The sequence below is a fragment of the Pristis pectinata genome, chromosome 10, assembly GCF_009764475.1.
Source record: "Pristis pectinata isolate sPriPec2 chromosome 10, sPriPec2.1.pri, whole genome shotgun sequence".
Lineage (NCBI taxonomy): Eukaryota > Metazoa > Chordata > Chondrichthyes > Rhinopristiformes > Pristidae > Pristis > Pristis pectinata.
The window spans coordinates 99,294,933-99,314,039 of NC_067414.1; the positions used below are offsets into that span (position 1 = coordinate 99,294,933).

The following is a 19,107-nucleotide window of genomic DNA, read 5'->3' on the forward strand; positions in this document are numbered from 1 at the left end:
CTCAATAACCCTTGAATGCAGAGAAGCAGAGTTGACGACATAGTAATGTTTCTTTTCTTTTTAATTGAAGAAATATTAGCCCAGTTTTTTTTGAAGTTTGTGGGTTTTTTTTGGTTTATTATCAATATTCTTTTTTGATCTCTTTCCTTTTGTATTTGTTCACTCACTTAAGAGAGCGGGAGATCTAGATTACTTTTTCCACTCCTTATGATTATATATATTACTGTTACGATTGCTGTCCTGATCTCTCTGCACCAGATGTAGAATTACTAATGTTCCATATATTATTTTGTACTAATTTGAAAATTAGTAAAAAGATTGAAAAACAACAAAGAGCAAGTGTGTGAAGGACTGAGTGGACCTCGGACGAGACACTCACTGTTCCCGAGCTCCTTCACTGGGAATGCCCAGGCAGATTTCCCGGTCGAACCGCCCGGCCCTTCGGAGCGCTGGGTCCAACGCGTCGGGCCTGTTAGTTGCCCCGACGACCAGAACCTGCGTGGAGGCGTCCAGCGCGTTCAAATCTGCAACCAGGGTACGAGGGGTCAACCTGGGATCCCACACTGAGACCTCACCCCCTCCTCCTCACCCCCTTCCCACCCTCCCCTCCTCCCCCTCACTCCATCCCCATCCCCTCCGCTCACTCCCTCCTCGCCCTCCCCCTCCCTCCTTCTCCACCCCCACTCCTCGCCCCCAACCCCTCACTCCCTCCACTCACTGCCTCCCTGCCCTCCCCTCACCGCTCCTCAGCCCCCACCCCCTCCGCCCTTCCCCACTCCCCTCACTCACCCTCCCCCTCACCCCCTCCGCCCTCCTCCTCCCCGCCTTCCCCCTCACTGCTGTCTCTCAGCCTCTCCCCGCCCCTTGGACCCTCCATGCTGCCCCTTGGCCTCTCCCACCCTCCCCCCGCCCCTCCCACACCTCCCCCCAGGGTGGGGGTGATCTCGCACTGACTCACCGTCCATACAGGCGAGCAGCTGAGCCACGATGCGCCGCTCCATGTCCTTGGAGGCGACCTCGCGCTTGGGTGAGATGGCGTCGATCTCATCGATGAAAACAATGCACGGAGCCTGGAGCTGGGGGTGGGGACACGTGAGGGGGTGAGGAACGGTTGAGGGGGTGTGGGGACACGTGAGGGGGTGAGGAACGGTTGAGGGGGTGGGGGGACACGTGAGGGGGTGGAGGGACACGTGAGGGGGTGGGGTGGGGGAGTGGGGTAGGGGTTTCAGACCCGGGAGGGAACACTGGGACGATTTGACCGCAACGGCCCCCACATCACTGCCCCCGCACCACATCCCTCCCCCCCGTGCCCCCCATCCCATGCTTCCCCATTGTCCCTCAGTCCCATCCCCCAGTGCCCCCCTTGTCCCCTCCAGTCCTCCCCATCCCCCCGTGCCCCCTCCAGTCCTCCCCTTGTCCCCCCCAGCGCCCCCCACCAATTCCCCCCCCAGTGCCCCCCTTCAGTCCTCCCCATCCCCCGTGCCCCCCTCCAGTCCTCCCCTCATCCCCCCAGCGCCCCCCACCAATTCCCCCCCCAGTGCCCCCCTTCAGTCCTCCCCATCCCCCGTGCCCCCCTCCAGTCCTCCCCTCGTCCCCCCAGCGCCCCCCCACCAATTCCCCCCCCAGTGCCCCCCTTCAGTCCTCCCCATCCCCCGTGCCCCCCTCCAGTCCTCCCCTCGTCCCCCCCAGCGCCCCCCCACCAATTCCCCATCCCCCCCAGTGCGCCCCGAGTCCTCTCTGTCCCCATCCCCCCCAGCGCCCCCCAGCAGTCCCCCCAGCGCCCCCCCTCCAGTCCTCCCCTCGTCCCCCCAGTCCCCCCCAGCACCCCCCACCAGTCCCCCCCAGCGCCCCCCTCCCCACTCACCACAGCCTCCTCGAACAGCTGGCGCAGCTGATGCTCGGACTCCCCGGACACACCGGACACCATCTCCGTGGCCGCCACCCGCAGCAGTGGCAGATCCAGCTCCTGGCAATGGACCGGGGTCAGAGCAACGTTCCTGGACAGATCCCACTGGATGCTCCCAGCGGGAATGGATGGGATGTTGAGGGGGGACATTCCCGGGTGGGAGGGGACGGGGAGGGGCGACGTTCCCGGCGGGAGCGGACGGGGAGGGGCGACGTTCCCGGCGGGAGCGGACGGGGAGGGCCGACGTTCCCGGCGGGAGCGGACGGGGAGGGCCGACGTTCCCGGCGGGAGCGGACGGGGAGGGCCGACGTTCCCGGCGGGAGCGGACGGGGAGGGCCGACGTTCCCGGCGGGAGCGGACGGGGAGGGCCGACGTTCCCGGCGGGAGCGGACGGGGAGGGCCGACGTTCCCGGCGGGAGCGGACGGGGAGGGCCGACGTTCCCGGCGGGAGCGGACGGGGAGGGCCGACGTTCCCGGCGGGAGCGGACGGGGAGGGCCGACGTTCCCGGCGGGAGCGGACGGGGAGGGCCGACGTTCCCGGCGGGAGCGGACGGGGAGGGCCGACGTTCCCGGCGGGAGCGGACGGGGAGGGCCGACGTTCCCGGCGGGAGCGGACGGGGAGGGCCGACGTTCCCGGCGGGAGCGGACGGGGAGGGCCGACGTTCCCGGCGGGAGCGGACGGGGAGGGCCGACGTTCCCGGCGGGAGCGGACGGGGAGGGCCGACGTTCCCGGCGGGAGCGGACGGGGAGGGGCGACGTTCCCGGCGGGAGCGGACGGGGAGGGGCGACGTTCCCGGCGGGACCACCCACTTACCCCAGCAATGGCCTGGGCCAGCAGAGACTTCCCACAGCCGGGGGGTCCGTGCAGCAGGAAGCCGCGGGGGGGCTGCACCCCCAGCCGCTCGTACACCTCCGGGTGTCGCAGGTGGACCAGCAGTCGGCACACCTCCTGTGGGGGGAGGGAGAGGGGGGGTCACATCATCACCCCCAGCCCGACACCACCCCCCAAGCCCGACACACCCCACCCCAACACTGCCCCCACATCTCCTGCAGGAGGAGAGGGAGGGGGTCACACCGTCACCCCCACACTGCCCCCCTTACACCTCCTGTGGGGGGAAAGGGAGGGAGAGGGGATCACTGTCACCCCCACCCCAACATCCCCCACACAGCTCTGGAGGGAGAGAGAAAGGGGGGGGTCACACCATCTCCCCCACCTGGACACACTGCCCCCCACACCTCTGGAGGGAGGGGGTCACCCACCATCTCCCCCAACCCTGTCACCCCCCCAACACACCCCCACCCTGCCCCTCCTACACAGTGTCACCCTCCAACCGTGTCACCGCTTCTGCACCCCCACCCAGCCCCCCACCCCACCAGCACCGGGGGGGTGGGTATCAGGGAGGGGGGAGGGAGAGGTAGGGCACAGACACATCTCCTGTCTCACCTTCAGGGTCTCGCTGCTGCCGCCAACGTCCTCGAACGTCAGGGGGGACTGCTGCACATGGAACCCACGCTTCCCGCCTACAGAACAACACAGTCAGTGTCGCTGACACAGGCCGGCCCCCCGCGCCCGTCTATCACCTTCCCACCTGGACTGCACACCCACCTCCCTCCCACCCCCTCCCTGTTCATGGGCCCTTAACTGCCTCTCAAACCCCCTCTATCGTATTTTCCCCCCACCCCCCCACTGTCCCAGGCACCCACCACTCTCTGGGTAAAAGAACCCACCCCGCACCTCTCCTTTAAACTCTCCCCCTCTCGATTTTGACACTTCCAACCCTGGGAAAAAGACTCACTGTCTTGTCTACTGAAGCCTCTCATAATTTCATAAACTATCAGGTCTCCCCTCAGCCTCTGACACTCCAGAGAAAACAATCCAAGTTTGTCCAACCTCTCTTTATAGCTAATACTCTCCAAGCCAGGCAACATCCTGGTGAACCTCTTCTGCACCCTCTCCAAAGCCTCCTCATCTGTCCGGCACTGCAGTGACCAGAACTGCACACAGTGCTCCAAATGTGGCCTGACCAAAGTGTTATACAACTGCAACATGACTTCCCAACTTTTATTCTCACCACCCCAACCAATGAAGGCAAATGTGCCGAACCCCACGTGCACCGCCCTACCTACTTGTGTTGCCACTTTGAGGGAGCGATGGACTTGCACCTCAAGATCCCTCTGCTCCCAAGGATCCTTCCTGCCACTTACTGCACCACCCCTCCTTACACCTGCCATCCCAACAAGTCAGGAGGGAGGGGCAGGGTCCCAGGTGGGGAGGGGGAGTGAGCCTGGGATGACGGACAGGGGAGCCCTCTCTCCTCACACCGTACGTCAGGGTGAACACTGACCTGTCCTGTCCGGGACGGCGGTCTCTCCCGTCCCATCCGCACCCCGTGGGGGCTCCTGTTCCCGGCGTCGTCCTCTCCTCCGGCCGCTCCTCTTCGGCCGCTCCGGCCCAGAGCGTCCTGCTCCCTGCGGCACAGCGGAGGTTTCAACAGCCCAGGTACTGACACCCCTACACAGGGGAGGGGAGGGGGGTGCAGGGAGCTGGGGCCAGGTGGTGAGGGGGGAGGGGATGGGATGGGAACTGGGGAGGGGAAGAGGGAGCATGGTGAGGACAGGGAACACTGTGTTTCCAGAGGGAGGGAGATGTCCAGGGGAAGCTGAAGGGGGGAGGGAGCAGGGAACGTCCCTGCCCCTAGAGCCCAGGAGGGAGAGAGGTGGGGTAGGGGAATTGGAGGGGGGGGGAAGGATGGGGGGAGCTGGAGTGGGGGAGTGAGGGAGGGAGCAGGGAACACCCCTGACCCAGAGCCCAGGAGAGGGTAGGGGGAGGCGGAAAGGGGGGAGATGTGGGAGCATTGGAAGGGGGAGGGGAGAGAAGGGGCGGGGGAGGTGGGGAGGGGAGAGTTGGAGGGGGAGGGAGGGAGACGGGTAGGGGAGGGGAGAGTTGGAGGGCGGGGATGAGGAAGGGTGGGGGAGGGGAGAGTTGGAGAGGGGAAGGAGGGAGGGAGAGGAGGGAGGGGGGAGGGAGGGTGAGGGGGTGGGGGAGGGAGGGAGGGAGGGTGAGGGGGTGGGTGAGGGGTGAGGGGAGAGGGGAGAGGAGAGGTGGGTGAGGGGGAGGGGGGAGGAGAGGTTGGGGATGGCGGGGGAGCAGTGAACACCCCAGACACACACAGACAGCCACACTACCTGGGAGCCGTGTGGAGTCTCCTCGTCGGTGGGAACTGTCCCCGGCGCTCGGTCAATGAACCAGCCCCCCGGGGACACCTCCGTCCCACCCGGGGTCCTTTCCAACCCTTCTGCCCGCCGAGCTGCCTGTCCCGGCGTGCTGCTGCCCTCGGGCACCTTCCTCGGAGCAGGGCTGGGATCCCCATCTGTCCCCCGGTAAAGGCTCAGCAGCGACGAGTTCATGTGGTTGGTCGTCTGGGGAGGGGAGAGAGAGACTGGGTGAGAATGGGAGGGGCAGGGGGAGTCTGGGGGGTAACGGGGGGGAGAGAGGGAGAGAGAGGGGAGGAGGGAGTGGGTGAGGGTGGCAGAGGAAGGGAGAGAGAGAGGGAGGGGGGGAGGGGGCAGGAAAACGACCCTCTCCTCGTTACCCCCCAGTTCTCCAGGGATCTGATAGTGAGTCCCTCCCACCACCAGCCAAATCCTCCCAGCTCACCTCCCCCCACCTCAAACACATGCACCCTATCCCACCGTGACCCCCACCTCGCCACCCAGCCCCTGCACAGAGCCACACCAATGTCTTCCCATCACCAACCGAATCCCCCCACCCTATCTCATCACATAACACACCCAGGCCCACAGTAAACCCACCTCCCCACCCAGCCTCCACACAGCCAGGCACCACCTCAACCTCCCCTATCCCACTGTCCAAATACCACCCGCCACCCTCACACCCAGCGATGTGGTGCCCACCCAGGGAGGGATGTGGTGCCCACTAGGTAATGCCCACAGCCGACACTGATCCACCAACCACAACACCTCGACCAGCTCTAATTACCGGATACTCTGGGTAATCCTCACTGTCAGATGAATCGATGATCACCTCTGAACTGTGGAGCAAAAGTCAGCAATGAATAAGGGGATTTCAACAAAGAGACAGCACAGGTCAGACACAGAGTGAAGCTCCCTCCGCACCGTCCCGTCACACACTCCCGGGGTCGGACACGGGGTGAGGCTCCCCCCGCACCGTCCCGTCACACACTCCCGGGGTCGGACACGGGGTGAGGCTCCCCCCGCACCGTCCCGTCACACACTCCCGGGGTCGGACACGGGGTGAGGCTCCCCCCGCACCGTCCCGTCACACACTCCCGGGGTCGGACACGGGGTGAGGCTCCCCCCGCACCGTCCCGTCACACACTCCCGGGGTCGGACACGGGGTGAGGCTCCCCCCGCACCGTCCCGTCACACACTCCCGGGGTCGGACACGGGGTGAGGCTCCCCCCGCACCGTCCCGTCACACACTCCCGGGGTCGGACACAGGGTGAGGCTCCCCCCGCACCATCCCGTCACACACTCCCGGGGTCGGACACGGGCTGAGGCTCCCCCCGCACTGATATAAAACCCTGCTGACCATCCTTTATCAGTTGTCATCTTTCTAAATGCTGGTAGACCCTGTCCCCCAGAATCCCCACCTGTGACCCCCCCCCCCACTGATGTCGGCGATCGTCAGCGCGGCTTCATGCCAAGTCACAGCTCAGAAGTTTGGTTGAGTTCCTTTTTTGAAGAGGTGGCAAGAGGTTTGATGAAGGCAGGGTGGTCTACGTGCTCTTCAGCCAGGCCTTTGACAAGGATCTGCATGGAAAGCCAGTCTGGAAGGTGAGATACATGGGATCCAGGACGCACCAGCAAGTTGGAGACAAAATTGACTTGGTGGCAGGAGTCAGAGGGAGGCAGTGGATTCTGTAACCACGGTGTGCCACAGGGATCGGTGCTGGCTCCACTGCTGTCTGTCATCTATATTAACGGCTTGGATGAGAATGTAGCTGGTGTGGTTCGTGAGTCTGTGAATGACTCCAAACCTTGTGGTGTTGTGGATAGTGAAGATTATTTAAGATTACAGCAGGATCTAGGACGAGTGGGAGAGTGGGCCAAGGAACGGCAGAAAAAATTTAAGATAGGAAGAAAGTAAAAGAGGAACGAGCTGCCAGAGGAATTAGTAGAGGTGGGTTCAATTACAGCGTTTAAAAGGCACTTGGACAAGTCTGCAGACAGGAAACGTTTCAAGGGATGCAGGCAAATGGGACCAGGTAGCAACTGGGTCAGTATGGAAGAGTTGGGCCGAAGGGCCTGCTTCCGTGCTGTACCACCATCCCATCACACTCCCCCAGGGCAGGGACAACAGTCTGCCCAAGACACCAGCTTCATTAAGTTGGGCTAAATTATGACTGGATCAAGACTGTAATATGCTGCAAGGTGCACTCCAGGGTAGGTCACACACTCAGCCCAGACCCTGTGGGACACCCAAACCTAGTCAGGCTTCAATTCTGTAAATTGACCCTCTATTTAAAAAGTCACGAAGTAGATACAGAGTGAAATGACACAGAGCGCGAGCTTCGGTAAGTAAGCGGGGGCTAAGTGTATTTTATTTTATTGAGTTTATTCGGGTGGAAGCTGGAAACTTTTACAGTTAAATCTTTGCAGGCTGCTTTTCACTGGAGCTTTCAGCTTCAGGTGAGCAGGTAAACAAGAGGCCCAATTAACTGTAACTCTGACTTCCATAATTTATAATTGTAATCACTCGTTAATTCTAACTGTGACCTGTGTTACTGTGATTATCACTCGTGTTTGTAATTCCTTTGTTATCGAAGTCAATTAGCTTCAGTTTGTCTGACACACAGATGCAACCATAAGGACAGTGCACCAGTGTCTTTACTTTCTTCAGAGTCAAGAGGCATGGGATCCAGGGAAACTTGGCTGTGTGGATTCGGAATTGGCTCACCCATAGAAGACAGAGGGTGGTGGTAGATGGAGCGTATTCTGCCTGGAAGTCGGTGACCAGTGGTGTTCCACAGGAATCTGTTCTGGGACCCCTGCTCTTTGTGATTTTTATAACTGACTTGGATGAGGATGTGGGAGGGTAGGTTAGTAAGTTTGCTGATGACACGAAGGTTGGTGGTGTTGTGGATAGTGTAGAAGGTTGCTGTAGATTACAACAGGACATTGATAGGATGCAGACCTGGGCTGAGAAGTGGCAGATGGAGTTCAACCCAGATAAGTGTGAAGTGATGCACTTTGGAAGATCGAAGTTGAAGGCAGAATACAAGGTTAATGGCAGGACTCTTAGCAATGTGGAGGAACAGAGGGATCTTGGGGTCCACGTCCATAGATCCTTCAAAGTTGCCACACAGGTCGATAGGGTTGTTAAGAAGGCTTATGGAGTGTTGGCCTTCATTAGTCGGAGTACTGAGTTCAAGAGCCGCGAGGCGATGTTGCAGCTCTGTAGAACTCTGGTCAGACCACACTTGGAGTATTGTGTTCAGTTCTGGTCACCTCATTATAGAAAGGACGGGGAAGCTTTAGAGAGGGTGCAGAGGAGATTTACCAGGAGGATGAGAGGTGACTTGATAGAGGTGTACAAGATGATAAGAGGCATAGATCCAGTGGACAGTCAGAGACTTTTTCCCAGGCTGACAATGGCTAACACGAGGGGACATAATTTTAAGGTGATTGGAGGAAGGTATAAGGGGGATGTCAGGGGTAAGTTTTTTTTTTACACAGAGTGGTGGGTGTGTGGAACGCACTGCCGGCAGAGGTTGTGGGGGCAGATACATTAGGGACATTTAAGAGATTCTTAGATAGCCCCCTATTTTTCTATCATTCATGTGTCTATGTGGGAGGGAAGGGTTAGATAGATCTTAGAGCAGCATAAAATGTCAGCACAACATTGTGGGCCGAAGGGCCTGTACTGTGCTGTAGTGTTCGATGTAGGGTAAGGAGGTTCGGCTTGTCACCGAACGCTCTGACAATCTGAGATGCTGCTTGAGGCCTGGACGACGGCATCTATCAGAAGTGCCTTCGGTTTGTCCAATGTGGAATACAGAACAGGCCCTTCGGCCCACCACGTCTGTGCCGACCGTGATGTCGATCTAGACTAATCCCGTCTGCCTGCACGTGGTCTGTATCCCTCCACCCCCTGCCTCTTCACGTCTGGCTAAATGCCCCTTAAACGCTGCCACTATATCTGCTTCCACTACCTCCCTGGCAGCACACTGCCGGCATCCACCACTTGCTGCGTAAAAATAATGGTCTTGCAACTCTCCTTTAAACCTTCCCCTCAAGCCCTTAAAGCTATGCTGTCTAGTATTTGACATTGCCACCCTGGGAAAATGACTGACCATCTGCCCTATCTATTCCTCTCGTAATTTTTTATATAAACCTCTAGCAGGTCTCCCCTCAGCCTCCAAAGTATGTCCACAACCTCTCCTGATAGCTGATACTCTCTAATCCAGGCAACATCCCGGTGAGCCAGTTCTACACCCTCTCCAAAGCCTACACAACCTTCCCACAGTGCGGTGAGCACAACTGCACATGGTGCTCCAGTGCCGGGTTATGGAGCTTGGGCACCACCTTGAGGCACCGTGCTGTATCTGCGAGGCTGACAGTTCTCTCTAACACGCTTCCCAGTTTAACAACATCTTTCCAACAGCAGGGAGACCAAACCTGAATACAATTGACATGGAAACAGGCCCTTCGGCCCAACTCGTCCATGTGTTGCCCAGTGGGCTAGTCCCATCTGCCAGCATTCGGCCCATAGCCCTCTAAACCTCTCCCATCCATGGACTTATCTCGACGGCTTTTAAACGTTGCTGATGTGCCCACCTCAACCACTGTTTCTGGCAGCTCGTTCCAAATACGCACCACCCTTTGTGTGAAGAAGCTGCCCCTGACGTCCCTTTTAAACCTCTCGCCTCTGATCTTAAACCTATGCCCTCTTCTTTTTAGCACCCGTCCCTGGGAAAAAGACTGTGTGCTTTCACCCTGTCTATGCCCCTCATGATCTTATACACCTCTACCAGGTCACCCCTCAATCTCCTGCATTCCAGGGAATAAAGCCCTTGTCTACACAACCTCTCCCTGTAACTCAGGCCCCCAAATCCAAGCAACATCCTGGTGAATCGTTTCTGCACTCTTTCGAGTTTAATAACACCTTTCCTATAACACGGCGACCAAAACTGTACACACACTCCAAGTGCGGCCTCACCAATGTCTTATATAACTGTAACATAACTTCCCAACTCCTGTACTCACTGCCCTGACTGATGAAGGCCAGCACGCTAAACAACTCCTTCTCTACCCTATCTACTTGTGTCTAAGAGTTGCGAAGATTTCTAAAGGGTGTGGGCAAACAGCCCGAAGTTGGGGTCCACACTGATACTAATGTAGGTCAAAGACGGATGAAGTCCCATTAGCGTGAATTTAGGGAGCTGGGTCACAGATTTCTGAAGGGGACCTCCAAGGGCAGTAATCTCTGGTTCATTTCCACGGGCCAGTGAGTATGGGAATAGCAGGATGGATCAGTATGGCTAAAGGAAGTATGGCGTAGAGAACGGGGGGAATTTCTGGATCAGTGGGGAAGGTGGGAACTGTACAAGCAGGACAGGCTGCACTGGAACACCTCCAACAGCCAGGGTAGGGGATAGTTTAACTAAGCTGGCAGGGGAACGGGACACGGTTCATGTATAGTTGGTGGGAGGCAGAGAGTACTGTCAAATATACAAGGGGAAGTTGGCCCAGAGCAGGTGTGAGGGCGATAGCGCACATGGGAGACTGAACTAAGTCTATTTTAATGCAAGGAGTCTGGCCAGTAAGGCAGATGAACGGAGAGCATTGATCAGCACTGGGGATAGCACATTGGTTGAAGGAAGGGCAGGACTCGCAACTCAACATCCCAGGGTAGGGAGACGGCAGGCACGACACGGGACGGAAGTGGAACGGAGGAGGATAGCCTGAAAGGTTCTTCAGAAGAGAGACATGCGAGACTGCGGGTGCTGCAATCTGGAGCAACACACAACCTGCTGAAGGAACTGAGCAGGTCCAGCAGCATCTGTGGGGAGGGGACAGGAATTATCGACGATCCGGATCGAAACCCCGCATCAGGAGCCTGACCGGAAACGTCAACGATTCCTTTCCCCTCTCCACAGACACTGCTCGAGCCGCTGAGTTCCTTCAGCAGCTTGTTTCTTCAGAAGGGGCCATTTAGGTTCAGCTTAGGGATAAAAAGGGAGCATCACTTTGTTGGGAGTGTACTACAGACCTGACAGTCAGCAGGAGATAAAGGAGCTGACGTAGAGAGCAATAGGGTTATCGTGGGAGGGGGTTGCAACTTGCCCAACGTTTACTGGGATGGCCTTGGTGTGGAAAGATTAGACTGGTTGGGATTTTTGAAGTGCACCCAGAACTTTTTGAGCCGATATAAGTCAAACTGGAGACAGGGCAGTCCTGGACCTAATGGAGAGAGGTTGGGGCTGATCTTATAAAGGTGTATAAAATCATGAGGGGCATAGATAGGGTGAACGTGTACAGTCACTTCCCCAGGGTTGGGGAATCAAGAACTAGAGGGCAGGGGTTTAAGGTGAGAGGGGAGAGATTTAATAGGAACCTGAGGGGCAACTTTTCCACCCAGGGGGTGGTCAGTGTGTGGAACGAGCTGCCAGAGGAAGTGGTTGAGGCAGGTACATGAACAACATTTAAAAGGTACTTGGACAGGTACATGGACAGGAAAGGTTTAGAGGGACATGGGCCAAATGTGGGCAAATGGGACCAGCTTAGATGGGAATCTTGGTCGGCATGGACCAGTTGGGCCAAAAGGCCTGTTTCTGTGCCGTGTGACCCCAGTCTCAGGGAGTGAAGCTCGGTGAGAGGTTACGTGTTAGTGGGAGAACATTGTGGAGATTGAGATAGGGTAGAGAGTGGGAAACTTCTCCCCACGGCATAGAACCCTGGAACTGGAGGACACAGGTTTAAGGGTAAGGGGCTCGGTGGTTTACAGAGACCTAAGGAAGGCCTTTTCCCCACCCAGAGGGTGGGAAATCTGGAACCCACTGCCCCAAGGAAGGGCGGTCGGAGGCAGGTGACCCGAGTGCAGGCAAATGCGGTGAGTGCAGGTAAGTACTCCACGGTGGGCTGAAGGGCCTGATCCTATGCTGCCAGACTCCACAAAGCTCCCTCCATTCTGTCACGTCACACACTCAGGGCAGGGAATGGCCTTGCACCTTATTGTCTGCCTGCCCTGCACTTTCTCTGTAACTGTAACTTTATTCTGCATTCTGTTATTGTTTTCCCCTGTACTATCTCAATGCACTGTTGTACAGAAGTGACCTGTATGGATGGCATGCAAAACAAAGTTTTTCACTGTACATGTGACAATAATAAACTAATTCACCAAAGAGAAGAAAGTATATAAAGAGTTCAGTAAAAAGCCATTCTTTTTGTTATTGTTCATTCATGGGACGTGGGTTGTGCAGACAGAGGCAGCATTTAGTCACCGTCCCTCACTGTCCCTGACAAGGTGGCAGTGAGCTGCCTTCTTGAACAGCTGCAGTCCGAGGTGTGGGGACACCCGCAGTGCTGTCAGGGAAGGAGTTCCAGGATTTTCACCCTGTGACGGTGAAGGAACGGTGATATATTTCCAACTCAGGATGGTGTGTGGCTTGGAGGGCACCTTCCGGGGGTGGAGCTCCCCATCCAGGGGGGTGGTGTTTCTCTCTCCCCCCACCCCCCCGCTCCCCCCCGTCCAGGGGGTGGTGTCCCCCCCAATACAGGGTGTGGTGTCATTTCCCCCCCAATACAGGGGTGGTGTCGTCCCCCCCCCAATACAGGGGGTGGTGTCGTGTCGTTCGCCCCCGCCAATACAGGGGGTGGTGTCGTTCCCCCCCCCCCCAATACAGGGGGTGGTGTCGTTCCCCCCCCCCCCAATACAGGGGGTGGTGTCCCCGTGCTTGTGCTGCCCTTGTCCTTCGAGCTGGTAGAGGTGGTAGGTTTGGAAGGTGCTGTCTGAGGAGACTCGGTGAGTTGCTGCAGTGCCTCCTGTAGATGGGACACACTGCTGCTACCGTGTGTCGGTGGAGGAGTGAGAGAGACTCCCCGGAGACAAATCCCCGGGGCGCACCCCTCCAGACTTGACCCAGAGTCAGTCACACACACAGGGACAGGCCCTTCGGCCCACCACGTCCCTGCTGACCATCACATACCCATCGCCATTAACCCCACAGCCTTTCCTGCTTTGGTGAATCAAGGGCTCATCCAAACATTCATTAACTCCGACCGTGCTGGGTGAAAGATCCCCCCAACCACTGACACCTCACCCCAGCCCTGTGCTCTTCAAGGCCGCTGCCTGTGGGGACGGGACACACTGGCTTGTTGGGGCAGAGGCGGAAGGGGGAGCTGATGGAGGGGTACTGGGTAACCAGGGGCAGATCACCAGGAAACCTCCCCCCGAGGCAGTTCCCTACCCATGGTCATCGTGGCTCTGACGGGCACGTTTGGCGAGATGCTCCTCTTCATAATCCAAGGCCTTGCTGCTGATCAACTGGTACACTGTGGAGACAGGAGAGGCACCGTCAGTGGGGGGGGAGGACACCGAGGGGACACTGTGGAGACAGGACAGGCACCGTCAGTGGGGGGGGGGGGGGGGGGGGGGGGGGGGACACTGAGGGGACACTGTGGAGACAGGAGAGGCACTGTCAGTGGGGGAGACCGAAGGGACGGGGAGTGGGGGGGGAACACAGGAGGGGGGACAGGAAGTGGGAGGGGACAGGAAGTGGGGGGACAGGGGAACAGGAGGGGGGACGGGGGTGGGGGGGAACAGGAGGGGGGGACGGGGTGGGGGGGGAACAGGAGGGGGGACGGGGTGGGGGGGGAACGGGAGGGGGACGGGGTGGGGGGGGAACGGGAGGGGGGACGGGGTGGGGGGGGAACGGGAGGGGGGACGGGGTGGGGGGGAACGGGAGGGGGGACGGGGTGGGGGGGGACACGAGGGGGGACGGGGTGGGGGGAACGGAAACACACGAGGGGGCGGGGGGGTGGGAGAGGGGAACACATGAGGGGGCAGGCGGTGGGAGGGGGGAACGGGAGGGGGGACAGGCTGCAGTGTGAGTGGTGTTGACGTGTTCCCAAGGGTGCAGGATTGGTCAGCTGGCAGTATCGGGAACAGAGACTCCAGGAGCAGGGAGAGCACGCTACAGCTGTGTACAACACCCGGGCGAGGGCTGCACACAGTGCTGGACACACTCAAGGAACAACATCCATACAGATCATTCCAAATGTAAGTACGTCAAGGCAGCACAAATGGAAACAGAATGCAGTACATCGTGCTACCGTTACAGAGAGAGTGCAGGGCAGGCAGACAGTAAGGTGCAAGGGCCACAACGAGGTAGATTGTGAGGTCAAGAGTTCATTTCTTCACATTCAAAAGTCTGATAACAGCGGGATAGAAGCTGTCCTTGAGCCTGGTGGTACATGCTCTCAGGCTTTTCTATCTTCAGCCTGATGGGAGGGGGGAGAAGAGAGAAAGTCCGGGTGGGTGGGGTCTTTGATTATGTTGGCTGCATCCTGAGGCAATAGGAAGTGTAGACAGAGTCCATGGAGGGGAGGCTGGTGCCCGGGATGTGCTGGGCTGTGTCCACAACTCTCTGCAGTTTCTTGCGGTCCCGGGCAGAGCAGTTGCCGTACCGAGCCGTGACGCATCCGGATAGGATGCTTTCTATGGGTCTTCCGTAAAAGTTGGTGAGTGTCAGTGGGGACATGCTGAATTTCCTTAGGCTTCTGAGGGAGTAGAGGCACTGGTGAGCTTTCTTGGCCGTGGTGTCCACATGGTTGGAGCGGGACAAGTTGTTGGTGATGTTCACAGCAAGGAACTTGAAGCTCTCAACCAGCTTGCCTCAGCACCTTTGACACAGACGGATGTTGGGGGGGGTGTACTCCACCCCACTTCCTGAGGTCGATGACCCTCCTGCTACAGGAGGGAGCCTCACCCTGACACCCAGTGCATCCCACCACACTGCACTGCACCCTTCCCCAACGGGAGCCTGACATCTCATCAGCTCTCACCACCCCTGGAACCCAACACCAAACACCACCCCCACCGTCACGGTGTCCGACTCACCCTTCTCCACCTGGATCCGGAAGACGTTCCTCTTCCTGCGCCCGTAGTCCATGCTATGGGGGAGGGGAAAAGGAGATGTTACCACCACCCAGACTCTCCCACTAATCCCGTAACCAGTCACCCCTTTACCAACTGCCCCTTAACTCTGCCATCCAGTACTGGAATACCCTGCTCCCACCACCCTTCGAGCAAGGGGGTTCCCAAAATTCACAACCCTCAGCATTCCCTCCATCTGTTAAACCAGCACTGTCTGACTTCTGAAGTTTGACCCCTTGTTACAGATTCTCCCAAAGGAGGAACCATCTCTCTGCATCCATCTCATCAGGACCCCTCAGAATCTTATATTTCAATCCAGCCATGGAACATACAACAGTACAGCACAGGAACAGGCCCTTCGGCCCACGATACTGTGCTGACCACGATGCCAATCCAATCTAATCTCCTCTGCCTGCACGTGGTGTTTACCCCGTGATGTAGACTGTTCATCTAAATGCCTCGTAAATACTGCAATAATCTCTGCCTCCACCACCTCCCCCGGCAGCCCGTTCCGGCACCCACCACTCTCCGTGTAAGAAACTTGCCCCACACATCGCCTTTAAACATCCCCCCCACCCCTCACCTCAAAGCTATGCCCTCTAATATTTGACATTTCTACCCTGGGAGAAAAACTCTATCTCCCCGACATGTGCCCCTCCGCAGCCTCCGACCCTCCAGAAGAAATTATCCAAGTCTGTCCAACCTCTCCTGACTGGACCCCTCATGCTTCTAACCTCCAGTGGAGACAAGCAGAGCCAGTCCAGGCTGCCTTCCTAGTCCAGGCTTTACTCTAGTTTAGTCCTGCTGCAGGGTTTCGACCCGAAACGTCGACAGTTCCTTCCCTCCCACAGATGCTGCTCGGCCCCGAGTTCCTCCAGCAGATTGGTTGTTGCTTTAGTCCAGTGAACCTTCTCCAAACTGCTTCCAGCATCCTTCGTTAAACAAGGACCAAACTGTACACAATGCCCCAGATGTGGTTTCACCAAAGCCCTCTTCACCGGAAGCAGAAATACTTCTGCATTCAATTCCCCGAGCAGTGAACAGAGACGTCCTCCTAGCTTTCCTGACCACATGTTCACCTGCCTCCCAGCCTTTAGTGAACCTCGTCCAATCTCAGCTCTGCAATTCCTCACTATTTAGATAAAATGTTTGTTTTTTTCCTGTCAAAACGGACAATTACATTTCACCACACTGTACTCCATTTGCCAAATCTCTGCCCATTCATTTAATCAAGTTATACCCCCCTCAACCCTCCCTGTTGTGATCACCACTTGCTGCCCGACCCAGCTTTGTGTCAACAGTAAATTCAGCAATCTCCCTTCTGTACCTACACACGGCATTTAGACAAGCTGTGAGACGTTGAGACCCCAACTACTGCTTCTTACACCTTGCCGAGCAGCAGTAATCCCACTTGTACCGACCCGGTTTCGCGTTACCCAGCCACTCCTCCATCCTGCTGCGACGTTACCTCCTGCAGTAACCCTCGATGGGTCACCTCGTCAAATGCCTTCAGAAGATCTTGGTACCTCCCTCCTTCACCACCCTGGCTCATGCACGACCTCTCCTCTCTCCCCCACACAGACCATAACCTTTCACACAACGACACACAGTATGACATGTAGGGAGAGGTCAAACACCCACATCGTTCACTGTCTACCACCTCCATACTCGGATATCGATTAATAACCTCGTGTCACACCTTATAAAAGGCCTTCTGGAAGTCCAAAGACACCACATCCGTTGCTTCACCCTACTATTCCAATAATTACCACAGCAAAACATCCGTCAGACGTGCGTTTGGGAGCTCACTGGGGGAAGGGGAGCAGAAGGAACGCTCGGAATGCACGGTAGGAGCTCACCTGTACTGTCGTTGGAGGTCAGCGGCCAGAACCCCAATGTCCACATACCGACTGTTGCTGTTACTGAGGTACTGCAGCGTGGAGAGGAGACAGGTGACTCGAGACGGAACCTCTACAACCCTCGTTCACCCTCCCCTCCCTACGCCCACCATTTGATGCAGCCTGTCCACCTGCAGAGCCAACCAGCCCTTCCCACCCCCCCCGCCCCCCCCGACAGACGCTGCCAGACCCGCTGAGTTCCTCCAGCAGTTTGTTTGTTGCTTCTGATTCTTAAACTCCAAACCCCTTTGCAATAAAGGCCAACGTTGCCTTCTGAACTACTCGTTCGACCCGCCCACGAACTTGTTGTGATTCAAGCACCAGGAGACTTGGGTCCCTCTGAATTTCATTTATTTGCAATCTCTCTTCTTTCAGATAATAATCCACCTTTCCATTTCTCTTACCAAAGTGCGTAAACTTGCACTTCCCCACGTTGAATCCACATTCCATTTCTTCACTCGATCTCTCTACACCCCACTACAGAATCACAACACCCTCTTCAAACATGTCCTTCCACCTATTTCCGTATCATCAGCAAACTTCAAAACCTTACATTTGGTTCCCTCCTCCAGGTCACTAATGTACAGTAACAATTAAGAGGCAAGAACCAACTCCTGTAACCCCTCCACTAGTGACAGCCTGAAAAGGACCCATTTATTCCAACATTTTGTTTTCTATGTGACAGCCAGTTTCCGTGCCAACACACACCCTCCAACACTTTTACCTGTTTCACCCGGTGCTTCAGGCGAGCATCTACCAGAGGGCTCCTGGTCTTCATGCTGACAGTGTGTTGTCACCGGCAGCCCAGCTCTGCCTGTAACTGGAGATATGATAGGTCACACACACTAGGTCCTCCCCACCCCACCGGTACACACAGCCTGGGTACAACACCACGACAGGGAACAGGCAAACGGCTAGCCCGGGACACAGGCCAGTGAGCGAGAGGACAACCGCAGTCAGATCATGGCTGGAGCTCAGCACCGTCCCCCGACCCCTGGAACACTCGACCCTCTGCACCCCTAGGACGTGCCCCCTCCCCCATTCCTAGGACCACCCCCCAGGGGGACAGCCCCCATCTCAGGGACGCTTGGCCCCCGTCCCCTGGTGACACAAAACCCCCAGCCCCAAATGACCCAACAACCAACAAGCCCCCCAGCCCAGGACAACCCCTACCCCAGTCCTCCTACACCCCAGGTAACCCCCACCCAGACCTACCCCTTCCCCCTGACCCTACAACTACACCCAACCACCCCCTCCTACCCCCCTCCACCCCACCCCTCTCCTCCTCTCCCCTCCTCCACCACCTACCCCCCTCCCCACCTCCCCCTCACCCTACAACTGCACCCAACCACCCCTCCTACCCTTCCCCTCCACCCCTCCCCTCCTACTCCTCTCCCCCCTCCCCTCCCCACCCCCCTCCACCCCTCCCCTCCTACTCCTCTCCCCCTCCCCTCCCCTCCCCTCCCCTCCCCCCGGACCCACCCCCTCCGGTCCCTTCAGTCAACGTGCTACGGGGTCCTGTGCCGGGGTCCTCACAAAGTCCGTCCTTTCCCCCGCCTGCAAGAAGGGAGGGCGTGCGGGTGCCGTCACTTCAGGCAAGGCAGCGGGCAGCCCCGTCTCCACAGGGGAAGGACCGGAATCCAGTTTGCGCACGCGTGCGGCGTCTCGGCGCCATGTTGGGAAGGTCCGGCTGCGCGTGCGCAGTGTTGTTGTTGCTGCTGTTCCGCCATCTTGGTAGAGGCGTGGTGGGTGGGTGGATGATGGTGGAGGGGATGGGACTGGGGACCGGTGGGGGCTCTCTGCCCCCCCACCCCTCCCCTCCCCCCACTCCCCGTCTGCCCCCCACCACCTGCCCCTCCCACCCCTCCCCGTCTGCCCCCCACCATCTGCCCCCCCACCCCTCCCCTCCCCCCACTCCCCGTCTGCCCCCCACCACCTGCCCCTCCACCCCTCCCCGTCTGCCCCCCACCATCTGCCCCCCCACCCCTCCCCGTCTGCCCCCCACCATCTGCCCCCCCACCCCCCACCACCTGCCCCTCCCCATCTGCCCCCCCACCCCACCCCTCCCCGTCTGCCCCCCACCATCTGCCCCCTCCTACCCCACCCCTCCCCGTCTGCCCCCCACCCCCACCATCTGCCCCCTCCTACCCCTCCCGTCTGCC

At 58.2% G+C, this 19,107-nt stretch overlaps 1 protein-coding gene across 3 annotated transcripts in view; it reads right to left on the reverse strand.

The window, feature by feature from the left end:
- nvl (nuclear VCP like) overlaps positions 1 to 18,560 on the reverse strand; it is a 36,559-nt gene extending 17,999 nt beyond the window's left edge. The window contains exons 1-13 of one of the 3 annotated variants that reach the window (XM_052024354.1): positions 18,428 to 18,507; positions 17,670 to 17,759; positions 16,907 to 16,977; positions 15,012 to 15,064; positions 13,360 to 13,444; positions 5,907 to 5,958; positions 5,093 to 5,326; positions 4,252 to 4,375; positions 3,351 to 3,427; positions 2,721 to 2,855; positions 1,865 to 1,966; positions 959 to 1,076; positions 380 to 524 (exon numbers count right to left, since the gene is read on the reverse strand). In XM_052024354.1, the coding sequence (XP_051880314.1) occupies positions 380 to 524; positions 959 to 1,076; positions 1,865 to 1,966; positions 2,721 to 2,855; positions 3,351 to 3,427; positions 4,252 to 4,375; positions 5,093 to 5,326; positions 5,907 to 5,958; positions 13,360 to 13,444; positions 15,012 to 15,064; positions 16,907 to 16,977; positions 17,670 to 17,723 (1,250 nt within the window). In that variant the 5' untranslated portion in view covers positions 17,724 to 17,759; positions 18,428 to 18,507. Of the gene's footprint in view, positions 1 to 379; positions 525 to 958; positions 1,077 to 1,864; positions 1,967 to 2,720; positions 2,856 to 3,350; positions 3,428 to 4,251; positions 4,376 to 5,092; positions 5,327 to 5,906; positions 5,959 to 13,359; positions 13,445 to 15,011; positions 15,065 to 16,906; positions 16,978 to 17,669; positions 18,024 to 18,427 lie in introns of those variants that run through there. The other 2 variants (XM_052024355.1, XM_052024356.1) reach the window with 2 other exon arrangements.
- Positions 18,561 to 19,107: the final 547 nt, after the last annotated feature.